Source organism: Vitis vinifera, chromosome 6, assembly GCF_030704535.1.
Source record: "Vitis vinifera cultivar Pinot Noir 40024 chromosome 6, ASM3070453v1".
NCBI classification, from domain to species: Eukaryota; Viridiplantae; Streptophyta; class Magnoliopsida; order Vitales; family Vitaceae; genus Vitis; species Vitis vinifera.
In genome coordinates this window covers 9,132,549-9,146,810 of record NC_081810.1, presented here as the reverse complement: position 1 = coordinate 9,146,810, position 14,262 = coordinate 9,132,549, and the positions used below count along the sequence as shown (strand labels likewise).

At 37.9% G+C, this 14,262-nt stretch overlaps 1 protein-coding gene across 2 annotated transcripts; it reads left to right on the top strand.

The window, feature by feature from the left end:
• The first annotated feature begins 263 nt into the window (after window positions 1-263).
• On the top strand, window positions 264-13,585 carry LOC100250213 (uncharacterized). 2 transcript variants are annotated; one of them, XM_002264048.4, is made up of 6 exons: window positions 265-721; window positions 10,609-10,782; window positions 11,042-11,167; window positions 11,345-11,545; window positions 12,489-12,653; window positions 12,953-13,585. In XM_002264048.4, exons 1-6 carry the CDS (start codon window positions 539-541, stop codon window positions 13,364-13,366), a joined length of 1,263 nt encoding a protein of 420 aa, XP_002264084.1. In that variant the 5' UTR covers window positions 265-538; the 3' UTR covers window positions 13,367-13,585. The 2 variants fall into 2 exon arrangements, with proteins under 2 accessions (XP_059593526.1, XP_002264084.1); XM_059737543.1 differs by lacking the exon at window positions 11,042-11,167 and having other exon boundaries at window positions 264-721.
• The last annotated feature ends 677 nt before the right edge of the window (window positions 13,586-14,262 follow it).

Sequence of the window (14,262 nt, the reverse complement as noted above, 5' to 3'; positions counted from 1 at the left end):
GGGCTTGGCTAGCACGAGCAACACATGGGTTGATCCCTACTTTGAAACTGAGAGAGACTAAAAGGAGTTTGGTATAATATAATTGGGTATGCATAAGAAACAAGAATCAAGATAGAGAGACCAATGTGGGCGCAAAAAGCTAAAAAGTTGGGTAAAGACTGATCGAAGCCGGAGGCCCATGGAGGTGGGCCTGATGGAAATGGGCCTACAAAATGGTATCGGCCCACAATCTCAATCCCAAACCCAGCCATTCGGATCCAATTGATTGTTGAGCAGCGCGGAGACGGAGACACCATCACTCGATCAGGGGAAGTTGTTTCAACTTTCAACTGTGATAGTTGCATTGTGGTGGTGCTGGTGGCGGGAGGCGTGAGGTGGGGGGTATTTGGGGGCTCCGCCTCTCTCTTCCTGATTGACTACCTCTTCTGGCTTTCTCCAATCGATTCTGCAGTGGCCTATACATATTTCTCATATATAGGGTTGGCATAAGAAGAAAATCAAATCGGAATCAAGAATCAAATTCATTACCCTTATCTGGATGGCGGCATATAGGAGAAGATTGGGAACCTCAAGGGCTTCAGCGATTGAAGATGATGAAGCTGATTCATCTTCATCGTCGCTCGCTGCTAAGGCCATTAGAGCTTCCTCCGCCCATCGGGACTCCTCCCTCTCCTCTGCTTACGGCCTCTCTCCTTCCTCCACCCCTCCTCCACCCTCCAAGGTTTTTTCCTTTATCATATTTGAATTTTGTGGTTTCGCTGCTGGATGCAAAATCGATATTATTATGTGGATGCTTGCTTAATGAGTTTGTTGATTCCTAGTGGTTTTGTTCTAATCAATTTGTCATTGTAAACGCCTTTGATGCCATCTGTTGATTCATGCTGGCCTTCCGTACAATTTCCATTTAACCTAACCTTCTACTCCATTAGTCATCTGCTGCATTTCAAAGGTCTACTGTTCATCTCTGCAACGCCATGATTCTGACCCAATTTATAGCTATGCTGATACCTCCAACGTAATATCCTTGTTTGGCCTTTTTTTTTCCCATCTCAATGTACTCGTTTGAACCCCTGGTAAATTAAGTGAACAATATCCAGCTATGGGTTAGATCTTAGCTTTTCTTTGAAGTAGCCCAACCCCTATTCTCTTCCTCAATTCCCATCTTCTAGCACCACCTTCAACTTCATCAGGGTTAGTTTGTGTCGTTATAGTTTTATAGTAGTTTGCAAAGCAAATACTTAGAGTTCACGTAAGTTGTGCGGCTTGTGCCTGTGTGTATGTCGTGTTCAGTTCTGCTGATAGAATGAACATGGCACGTAGATGTATGCCCACATTTGAGATGCATACCTAAGTCCATGTGACATTGTATGTAATAGGGTAAAAGGCATGCTACCACTAATCAAAGAGTCAAAGACATAAGCTGCATTCTTTTGAATAAGGCTGCAACTTAGGCAAGTCAGCCAGTTAAAATGTTAACCAAAGTCGAATCTGACCTCTGAGGCCTCCTGTCCAAGCCTAACCCAACCAGACTCCGTACACAAGATACTTAGCTTGGCTCAAGTTGATGATAATAATAATAGTGATGATGATGATGACTAAGGGTATTGGGTTGGATCAGTATATCCAATGCATCTTGGCAAGCCCAATCTAACCTAAGGTAGAAGTTGCTTAACAGTGCCTAGGGGTCCAATTGAACTTGATTGGCTTGTGGCTCCTATTTTAAAACTTTAGTCCCAAGCCCCACTCCATCCTTGAAATTTTTGTTGCATTACCACCTTAATAAGATGGAACAGGTTACCACACATGCTTGAAAAATACTTAAATATGCCTTAATAAAAGCTTAGCATGCCTTCTAAACAGGACTTGTATTGCCTTGAAAATTTTAATAAAGGTGTACCAATGATAGAACATAAACATCCTTCTATTAACCAGATGATTAGAAGGAACTAAGTTGTAAGATTTAACCAGCAAACAAATAAGAACCAAATCTTATACTTGAAACTTTGTTATTCTCCATGTTATCGACTATTGGGCCTTTATGATGTTCTTGTTGCTGATTAATGGGTGTCTATTTAGATTTTTCACTAGTTCAAACTTCAAAGGGAGGGCAATCCTCTCTCTCTCTCTCTCTCTCTCTCTCTCTTGATTCCAAATAAATTTATTAACATGCATCCTATTGGAACAGGATCAGGTGTGCATCCTAGGTTTGCAGGATGTTTATGATGAGCACCAAAAGCATCACTAAACCGTTAAAAAAAAGGATTTGAAAAACAACTTTTTAATGACTTGATTGGCATGCTTCATTTCCTTGAAAGATATAGAGTTCCTCTACCACCAAATCATCCAAAACAAACACAAAAGAGCATTCCTCCACTCCTTTTTATGCTTCTTATTCCTATAAAACTCACATGCCAAGTAAAACCTCCTTTACCAATAGAAGAAAGCACTCAAGGAAGATCAAACAAGGAAAAGGGAAGGCATTACGAGATCCAGGTTGTATCAACATGGATAAGGAAGTGGTTGGCGAATTCTTCAAAAAACTTGCACAAGCAACAAAGAGTAGTCATAGGCTGATCTTTATTCATGAATTTTTCATTAATAGCTTTCTTCCACACTACCCCTTGAGTGAAGAAATCATTTTAGTAGGATCCTTCAAGCCCTACACTTTCTTAATAAGGAAATGTCCATCTCCTATAAGCCTAACGATTTATATTAAGATGTGGAAGAGAATGTTTTGTCTTTGGCATACCCCCTCACTAAATGTATTTTCAAAACCAGTTCACAAACCCCCACACCCTAATCATAATGACCCTCAAAAGATAAGGGTTCTAGTGTCCATTAAAGCCTTATCATCCAAGACATCTTCTGCCTAGGCATCCTTGTCAAGGGAATCTTGAATAAAGAGTGAAAAGAAATTTGCAAAGTCTCTTCCCATAAAACATCCAACCAAAGTTTCATCTTGAAAGCAATGTCATCAAACAAGCTAGTCTTACATAGTAATGCTTCTTAACATCTTTGGATGACTTTTCGCAATCCAACCTTATACTCTCTCTCCACTCTTTGAACCCTATTCCTTAGTGTCTTCCTAAAATTTACCTAATCTAACATATCTCTACAAACTCTTTCTCTCAACCTCTCTAATATAAATCTCCACAACCTCTTACAAAGAAAAGCCTACTCTTCCTACCACAAATGCATTTGGGGATTTGGACAACCACTCCTACTCTTCTTTTGGGAACCTTGAGTGTTGTGGGCTTTCAAAGAGAGCTTGGAGAGTGCAAGGAAAGTGAGGGAGTACTATTTTTTCTAAAAGACTAAAAAGAGCGTCTCGGATTAGGGCAAGGAAGGGGTTAGACCTTTACATATGATTTTAAGGATCAAAGATCATGGAGTCTCCAAGTGTTGGTTCACACTCACCCAATAACAGTTAATTTTGAGGGAAAGGCTGGATTGAGTGGAACTCTAATGGAGCTTCAACCTTCTGCCTCTTGCTAGTGGATTCTAAGTTAGAATGGAGGAGGTGGGATGGGCAGAAAGAGCGACTCCTATCTCTATGCTACGACCATATGATAATGGGGTTTTAGATTCTGGGACAGCATTGCTGAAGTTTACAAAAATTGGTGTAGGCATAGTGCATACAAAAATTTATGGTCTTCCTAAAGCTGATAGAGATGTTTGTGGAAGAATATGAGGAGATTATGGATTTGCTTTTGAAAATTGAGAAAGATGGTGGCAGGAAGATTTGTTTCAGAGCTAATAGGAGAAGAGACTAGCTTGCTCAATTAATTATGGTGGTGGCAAGGAGTTTGTTGTGTCAAAGAAAGAAGAGGTTTCCAATCAATCCCTTATCAAGTTGGATTAATGAAGTTAAGAATCATCTCTTGGATGTTAAAGGGTTGAATGATTGGGGAAAAAGAAAGGTTGCAAAATCTTTATTGTGCTCTTATAAGGTTGATTTGATGTGCTTCCAAGAATCCAAAAATGGAGTTCATCCCATTATGAGAATAAAAAGTTTAGGAGTGAGGAGGTTCTTAAAGTGGGGAGCCCTTTGATGCTAGGGAGATAGCTGGAGGGTTGATGGTTTTTTGGGATAACAAAACACTAGAGTTGTTGCATTTTGGTGAAGGTTTGTTTAGAAATGAAACAAAAAAACACTCAAAAAACAAACACAGATATCACAATAGGATCTGAAAATTAGGGAATAATTCTGAAAAATATATTAAACTCCCCTCTAACAATTACAATAAGCCTTTAAATAATGTTTGTAATGGAAAAATGAAGGAAATAACTGAAATAGAAAACTAGAAATAGGAAACCGAGTAATTGGAAACTAGGAAAACTAAGAAATAAATAGGAAACTAATGATGTAGAAAATAGAAATTAATCTAAAATAGAAACTAATGATGTAGGAAACTAAAAATAGAAACTAATGATGATTGTGTGTTGCATCAATCCCCTCCACTTGAAGAAACTTGTCCTCGAGTTTTGTGGCTGCAAAGAAAACACTTCTAGAGGACGTGAATCCGGCTCCTTGACTTGCTTAAAGAAATTTGGGCTCGCTATGTAGATGAATAATTGTTTATCTTTCTTAGTAACCAAATTGTTTTCTAACAATTAAGACTGTGGCATCAAAACGATCTTTTTGTCAAACCACCAAAAGACGAAAGTGTTATCTCGACCCTTATAAGTGGCATCGACATCATAGTGCCATGACCTCCCTAATAAAATAATACAAGCGTCCATATCTACCACGTCACATAGAATCTTATTTTTGTAATACTTTCTGATTGACAAAGGAACTTTGCAAACTTCTAGCACTTGAACTTCTTGGCCCTTCTTAATCCATGCAATCTTGTATGGAGAAGGGTGTTTCTTGGTCTTCAAATTTAGTGCGTTCACCAAAGCCTTGGAAACAACATTCTCGCTACTGTCACTGTCAATAATCACGTTACACACTTTATTACGAATAGTGCATCGAGTCCGGAATATTTTATGTCGTTGAGAGTCGTCCGGCTTTTTTGGGGCAAGCAAAAGTTGTTGGACAATGCATGTCACTTCTTTTCCCACATCTCCTTTTGCAAACTCAGCACCCTTGTAGATATCTTCTTAAAGAACCTGTTCCTCTTTGCTGCCACCTTCTTCTATAAAGTTAACAGGTCATCTATTTGGGTAATTATTTGAAAGATGGCCTGGCTAGTTGCACCGGAAACACTTCCCTATATTTGGACGTGCATAAGGGTTATTATTGATTCGTTGTTGCTGTTGGTTTTGGCCTTGAGAATTAGATCAAATAGGGGCTAAAGTTCCACTTCGATTCTGTGTCGAATTTTGAGTTGAAAGGGCATCTTTATTATTGTTATCATTGTTGCCTGAAGTTGTTGGCCCCTTTGGAGCAAAAGAAGCTTCTTGGGTTGGTCGGCAAAAGTTACCCTGAGTGCACATCGTGGACCTATTGATTTGACTTTCTACTTTCATTGCCAAATTAACTACATCTATCATGGTCCAAACCCCTTGAAGAGCCAGTCGATCTTGAATGACTAGCTTTAAGCCCCCAATATGATGAGCAATTAATTGATCCTCTGTCTCAGACAAATTAACTTGGGCATTTAATTGATAAAATTCCTCTGTGTATTCGTTTACAATCCAGTTGGCTTGCCGACAATTTTGATATTATTGATATAAAAATTATTCATAATCTGGAGGGAGAAATCATTTTTGTAATAACTGTTTCATCTTAGGCCAAGTACAAAAACGTTGTTTTCCTTGTCGTTGACGATTATATTGAAGTTATTCCCACCATGCAGAAGCTCCACCTTTCAACTTATATGCCACAAGCTTTACTTGATTTTCTTCTGAAATATTCAAATAGTCAAAAAAGTTTTCAACAGTATGGACCTAATCAAGAAAGTCTTCAATGTGTAATCAACCATTGAAACTGTGTAAATCCATCTTTATTTTAAATTCTTGGTTATTTTGACCCCGATTGGTAGCTCGATAATTGAAACAAAAATCATCTTCTTCTCCAGATGAATAATCCAACCTCCGTTGCTGCCTTTGTTGAATATTCCTCCGTTGTGGAAGTCGAAAATCATCACCATCTCGAAAAAGTGGGGACAAAACTCATCTTCATAAAAAACCACTCAATGGAGGTTGTCATCATCATGATGCCTAGGAGCTCCCCAATTTCAACGCTCATACACTCGTAACGGATAGGGCTCGCGAAAATCATGGTTTGTTGTTGGACTTGTGCAAATCGCGCCTTCGCAATCGATTTTTGGCAAGGTGAGGACCCTTTAAAGGATTGGTTTCTGGATCTCTCTTCAATCTTTAAATCAATAAGGAGGGATTAGAGGCAGATTTTTGGAATGGAAATTGATGGAATCCCAGATTTAGAAGAGGCTTTTTGCACAGGGAGTTCATTGAAGTGGATGCATTCCTAAAACTGTTTAACCTCTTCTTGTTTCTTGTGACTTAAGGAACAATTGGTTTAGAATTGTTACGAGGGCCATCTTCTTCTTTGGAATCTATTTCTCATCTATGGTTCTAGTTGAAGGCCCCTCATTCCAGACTAAGACGATTTGGAATTCAAGAGTGAACTCCAAGGGTGGTTTTTATTTTTATTTTAAAAAAATTTTGTGAAGCATCCTAGGAGAAAATTCTAAGTATTGACCAACTTATAAAGAGAGGGTGGAGCATGGTAAATTTGTGCTGCCTATAGAATGAAGATAATGAGTCTTCTGATCATATCCTCATCTTGTAAATAAACTTATAATTTATATTCATCTTTGTTCTCCTGGTGTTTATTAGTTTTTCCTCATTTAGTTATAGATGCTCTCTTAAGTTAGTATAGTAATTTCTTGGGAACCAAGTACACTTAAATGTGGAGGCTCATTGATTGATTGGAAAGAGATTAATAAGAAAACTTTTGAAGACAAGGAGCAATCAAGCTTAGAGATGAAGGATGTATTTCTTAAGACTTCATTTACATGGTTTTGGACTTTGTTGATTGTATGGGGGTTGGTTGGCTTTGTAGTAATTTTGTTTTTTGTTTTTAATGCGCTGCTTGTATACAATATGTGTACATAAGATGTATAACCTTTTTGTTAGGCACTTTTAATCCATTGTCTCCATTTGCCTTCTTAGGAACCAAAACTATGAAACTTGCATTTAACCTCTTCTCAAAAGAATCAACTTCATGGAAAGGACAGAAGAAGCTCAACACCTCACTTTTAACAATATCCCTTACATTGATTAAAAATGGTCGTAGTGAACCCATCTGCACTTGGTGTTTTATCTCCTTCTAAATCTGATATAGCAACAAAAACCTCCTTACAAAATTGCCTCTTCAATGCCTCTTACTCAGCCCTCGTCAAAGATTTAAAAGTGACTCTTTAATTCTGGTGGTTTTTGACACTAGAAATCAAGTACAAAAGCTAAAAATAATTGGAAACCCCAACATTGATGTTAACAATCAGCCACTCGCCATTCACCCTTAGCTTGTAATAAAATTCTCCCTCCATCATGCATTGGTCTTTTGTGGAAGAACTTTTTATTTCTATCATTGCTTTGAGCCATAACATTGTTGACTTCTACAACTAAGAAGTTTTTCCAACATTGCCAATTGATTATACTCCTACAAAACAGAACTCCTAGCCTTCAACATTGCCCTCGACATAACCTTCCATGCTCCCTCTCCCTGTTTTCACAATCTGAAAACCTAATCTACTGCAAAGCATAAGCTTTATGCATTGCTGCATTACCAAAAACCCCTTTATTCTAAACTTTGAGATCCTCCTCTAAAGCTTTCAAGTTCCTTGCTAGAACAAAGTTAGTAGGACACCTGAATTCATAACTCTCAACAATTCTCATCATCTTTCTTAATCCACATTTCTCAAATCTAAATGAGCTCTTTTCTGTCCTCATTCCACCACTGTCAAGTCTACTAGAGGAGTAAATTTTCCTTGACAAAATACAATGCACCACATTAGAAAAGTGTTGATCTTATCCACTGAGACAATTAAACAGTCCAAAGTTGCTATAGAGGGCCTGGTCTGCCTACCATATTAAGTAAATGTCTCTATAGTCAACGAAATGCCTAAGATATTACATTCCTCAATAAACTCAGAAAAGTCTCTTATATTTTTGAAGAAAATACAATTTAGTTTCTTATACAAAAACAAACTGCAATAAAAAGTTTGGCCCAAGGAGTATATGTGATTAGCGGTTTAGGGAGTACCAGGAGAGGCAAGGTCCTTTGGCAAATAGCTTGCATCACCTTGATTTGGATTGTATGGTGGGAAAGAAATGTTAGGATTTTTTAAGACAAGTGGAGGAATTTAGAAACTCTATAGGGAAATTCATTTCAATTCCTCTTTTTGGGCATCCTGTACCATTGCTTTTAAAAGCATTCCTCTCAATGTTGTTCAACTTGATTGGAACTCGGTATATAGAACAAAATGATACGGATAGTATTTGGTAAGCTTGTGAGGCCCCTGTCGCCTCGTATACTCCCTGTATACTTTGCGGCGTTTTGCCTTTTGCTAATATATGTGTTTGCTTATCAAAAAAAAAAAAAAAAATGATACGGATAGTAAGGAGAGGAGCATGGATTAGGTCTATATTGGATGGAGATGAGGTGAACCCTATGAAGTGATAAGATGCTTTATTTGTATATTCCTATGTGGTAGTATTTTGATCTAGAGGTCTACTTAGAATACCGAAGTTCATGCATTTACTTTTTCATCAGTTTTTGTATTTTTGGGGAGGATTCTTCATCCTTCTTATGTATTTATTGTCATACTTAATACATATTTTTTTCTAATAAAAATAATGATTAAAAAACAAACAAACAAACAAACAAACCAAAACAAAATTTGTTTAGGAATAGAATTTTAGGACCCATTTTGCAATGTTTTCAAAGACAATTCTCAAAAACGTTATCAATCGTTTTTAGGAACAGAATTTTATTTAAAAACTCAAATATGAAAAATAATTTTCTTGATCTATTATCTATGAAGGCACTATGCAATTATGTACTACATAAAAGCTCCCAATCTATTCTTTATGCTTCAAATTGTTTCTCAAAACACTCTACAATAGCACTTGATTGTTCTAAAAAATCATCCTATATTTCAGATCAAATTCTCAAAAAAGTTGTTTTCAGTCCAAATTTTTTTTTGAAGTTTGAAAACTGGTTTTTACTATAAAGAAAAGAAAATTGTTTCTAAGAACAGTTTTGAAACAAGTCCATAGCTATTATGTCAATGTGTTTCATGTCTTTAATATCACAAAGATTAGGTGAAATTTCAGAGGGATTTCATCTAATGAGTTTGAGAAAGAAATTTTAAAGAGCATCATTTGATGGTGTGGACTGCAATGTATGTGTCTAGAAGGTGGAGTGTGGGAGGGAACATTAAATCGGGGAAATGTTAATGGAGATTTGCATTAGAAAGGACCCTTGGGCCTTGTCTCAAGTGGCAAGGGTTGGGATGGGGATAGAAGAGTAGTTCTAGGTCAATTCCAAATAATCAAGTTTTTTGCTTCATTAAGGAATTTGTGGAGGAAGGTAGCTGGGATGAACACTGGGAAATTGACCATTTGGATTGGTTTCCTCCAAGAAGTGTCAATGACATGTCCATTTCTTCTAGGTGCTTGGGGAGCATTGCCGGGGGCAAGTTCTATGGCAAACCGCTTGTCTTACATTGATTTGGATGGTATGGTAGGAAAGAAATGCGACTATCTTTGAGAACAAATGGAGGACTTCCAAAACAATATGGGATCTAGTCTATTTCTATTCATCTTTTTGGGCCTCTACTACAGCTTTCAAGGGCATTCGTCTCAACATTATTCAACTTGATTGGATTTCAATATGTAGATCAAAGGGTTAAAATAGCAATGTCAGGCTGTTTTGATGTTGTTTGGATTCTATTTCTTTTCTTTTGATCAGGTATTGTTATTGGGGAAGGATTTCTCATCCTTGTCTTATATGCTCCTTTTAATGAAAATATATGTATTTTTTTTTTTCTGATCAAAAAAATGAACTATGGAAAATTGAGAAGAGTTGGACAATGGCAGACATAAGAAGTCCTTAACAGTGTCTGACTTCAGAAGGATAGGGAGATTTTATAAACCATATCCCTTTTTATATTTATCAGAATATCCCCCTCTATAGGAAATTAGGGCCATGTCAGGTTTTGGATTGGAAGGTGAACCATTGTGCTTTGTGGAGCTTCTTGATGCTTGCCTAGGTAGAGGTTCTCTTGATGCTTTAAACTGTGTTTTTTTTTTGGTTATCTCGTTGGGAGCTTTTGCTTGTGTAATCTGTATATTGAGTTGTGCTCCTTTTTTGGTACTTTTAGTGGATTCCTTTATTTATTTATCTTAAAAGGTGTGTGTGTTTCGTGTATACACACATGCATACATATTATACACACGCACACATATTATACACATGCATGCACATGTTCTTCATAATGGAAATAGCTGCTAACTTTGGTCATCAACTGAAATGTTATTTATTTATTTTGAAAAATAAATTTCTTCAGGAGACCATTTTTGTCAATTTGAATTAGGAAAATTTTGCCCTACTGAATTGTGTTTGTGATATAGGATTCAACCTCTTATGAGTATACCTCTATGAAGAGTTCGAATGAATCCAAATATGGTTTTTGGGGTGCTCTGGCAAGGAAAGCTAAAGCTATTATTGAGGATGATAATGAAGCCCAACAACCTGAAGCACCTGGAAGAACAAGCAGACAGGGGCCTGGTACAGTAACAGGGCAGGTGAGAATCAATAATCAAAATTGCATCTATATAAAAGAAGTTAAAAGCATTCCACCATGTGAATTTTGTTTAGGCATCAAGTCCTGCAAAACTTGCTCCAAATTGAGTTATTTCTTTAACCACCTCATTAAATTTGTGACTGAAAATTTCTGAAACCTTTCTTCCAATTTATGCAGTTGCCTTTTTGTGGTTAGATGTCTCTATATCTGCTGATACTTGTGATCTGATTGTATATTATCTTTGAATTTGTTATTTCCAGCACCATAACCAATATCACTCACCTGAGGGTCATCAAAAAACGGGTGCTCCCAAGATACAGAAGGGAATGGATGTGATTGCGTCTTCCCTTAATTATATTGGTGGCACCATTGGTAATGCCTTTGAGGTATGCTTCTTGAAAGTTTTTGTTCAAAAAGCCTAAAGGATGTTCAATACTTCAAAATTTGTGATAGAAGGGTCATACTTCCTGTTGTTCATTTCAAAGCAAATGTCTATCTCAACCAATAATCTTACTTTTACTGATGTCCTTGATTTGGCAACAATGCTGCTTTTACCATTTAAGGAGGGCCGTACAATTGTGGAGAATCGGACTGCAGACATCATTCAAGAAACTCGCAAACTGCATATCAGGAAAAAAGGCAGTGGTTCTGAGCCAAAGCATCAGGCCACAAATATTTATACCAGGAAACAAACCTCAATGCAGGCACAAATGGAGCCCCAGCTGCAAGCTGACCAAGAAATTCAATTGAAGGCATCCCGCGACGTAAGGTGGCAACTGTGTATCACTAGTTCATATAATGAATATATCTTGCATGTGTTGATTGCTCTCCTTTTGTGCATATATTTTAGCTTAGAGGTGACCCCACGAAATCATTGATGGACAAATATATTCATGTATATGATGCACACCTCTGCATAGAAGTTGCCAGCTCATGCGGTGTCCGGAAAGTCTTCAATGGCTCTAAAACCTAATCAAGTACTCTACTGAGTTCATAAGTGTTTTGGCTTTTGTCAAGGCCTTGGCAAGGATTGACATTTTTAGGCATGTGTTTTCATTCAGTATTGCACTAGTACTGAATGTTGGGAAGGAGCGAGTGCTAAGCAGGTTCGGGGGGCTGAGAAAGAAAACATTGTGCAAACAACTGGGGCATCTAGGAAGCACTCAAAGGAGCATAAAATACATATATAATCTAAGATATTAATATAGATATTATCGTCTTTTGTTTTTCGTGTGAAGAATGGTTTCAAAGGCTCTTGTTCTCTTACTTTTGTTGCCATTATTATTATTAATAAAATAATCATGAGATGAACAGCAACATTCAGCTTGTATCCTGGAAAGAAGCTTCTTGTATTCTTGTGGAGCCCTCCTCTGAAACTATAGGCTTGTGATACATGCTAAGATGAGTTACTGTCCATAATTTCAATTGCAATAGCAATAGCAACCCAAACATGATAGTGAGAATCAGAAGAAGGGGAACATTCCCAGGGTATTAGGTGCAGTCCTGATGTTTTGATGTTTCAATTTACTGTACATTGGTGAGATGCTTGATTTGCCTTTCATTTAAGAACATGACAATGATTTTCCCTTGTAAAGGACAGAGAGAATTGAAACCATTTCCAGGAGATCAAACCAATCCTAATACTTTGTTGTTTTGCTTTCTCTTGATTGACCTGGTGCATGATTTGCCTTTTGGGTTGCATCTCAGGTTGCAATGGCAATGGCTGCCAAAGCAAAGCTCCTACTTCGGGAGCTGAAGACTGTTAAAGCAGACCTGGCATTTGCCAAAGAGCGATGTGCTCAGCTGGAAGAAGAAAATCGAATACTTCGGGAGCATCACGAGAAGGGCGACAACCCAGAAGATGATGATCTTGTATGCATTTTATTTCTTTTTTCTACTTTTGAGGTTTTTTTTTTGTTTTTTGCCCCCATTTATTGGGCAACCTTTTTTAGTTGAAAAGACCAGCAAGATGTTATCTGGTAGGTATTTTACTCTTTTCTTTGTCAAATTCATCCCTCCTAAGAGCGTAAAACAATTAATTGATATAGTTCTTTAGTCTTTTTATTTCTAGAGCTTTGGGTCTCCCTGCCAAATGAGAAGGTGCAGATTGAAGCAAATTAATCTCACTGCACAAAACAATTCAAAATCTAATGCCTATATTTGGATTTCAGATACGGCTTCAACTTGAAACACTTTTGGCAGAGAAAGCTCGACTAGCACAGGAGAACTCAGTCTACGCACGCGAGAACCGCTTCCTAAGGGAGATTGTAGAATACCACCAGCTCACTATGCAGGATGTAATATACTTGGATGAGAGGACTGAAGAGGTAACTGAAGTTTATCCCATCAAGGTACCTACTGTGAATAACCTTCATTCGGTTGCCACAACACTTCCACCTCTAGCCTCATCTCTGCCTTTTGAGGGGGGGCCCAAAACGAGTCCACAAGGGATCCAACATGTCTCCACTGCCCCTGTGCCACCACAAGCACTTGCCGAGATCTCCCAAAGTGTTGCCTCACAGAACCTTCATATTCCTGTTCCGGTTGCAGAAGATTCAAAAAGAGACTCAAATCCATCCGCTTGAATAGGATTGTAACGCTTTCTCTTTTGATGGGTGCCACCTTTGTAACAACATTTTCCAGTCCTTGATATTTTTTCTTTTAAGTTCTTTCTATTTGTTGTTTCTCCATAGCATGGGCCAATATATGATTGTTTTGTATCTTTCACGGTGTATCTTATGCTTTTGGTTTGTTACTATGTGAAAAACAATAACATCACAACGACTAGTCCTTTGAAGGGTTAATCTCTGCCCGTGCCCCCCTTAAAGAAGCCAGAATCATGCTGCAGCTATCTAAATTGGTTGCAGACCCCCAGCGAACTTGCAAGCTGAGATCCCACATGAATTGGGGTTGATTTGGTGACTAGTTTTGAAGTGGTGAGCATGAATCTAGGATTTGGTTTGATGTGCACAGGTGCATGCGTTTTTCACATCTACATTTATTATATTGGGAATTGCTTGCTAACTCTCCTGTTATTTGTTTCCATGGTAACACATTTTCAATGTGCTTGTTCCTCATGCATTGTCTGCTGACCTTCCCAAAAACATGCTGCTTTCTACTCCCTCTGATCATATTGTCATCCAAGAGAGGTATGGATAAATACCAAATATTGATTATGCTTCATTCAACCAATTTCAGCTTGGCAATAGTAATCAACATTTTCCAGTGTGACTGCAGTTAAAACGAGACACACGGCAGAGAAAAAGGAAAACAAAATTTGGACCCTGGGGTATTTCCGTTTTGCCACCTTTGGACCCCTAGGCCCTAGGGCACTTCCATAGTTGCCATTTTTCATGCTTTGTGCTCTCTGTAGGGCTATGAAACATGCTCCATTGCAATACAACACACCTGAAGTAGAGAGAAAAATCAACCAACAAGAGAGATGATTAAATCACTATCTGCCTTGTGGGAAAAACATAAT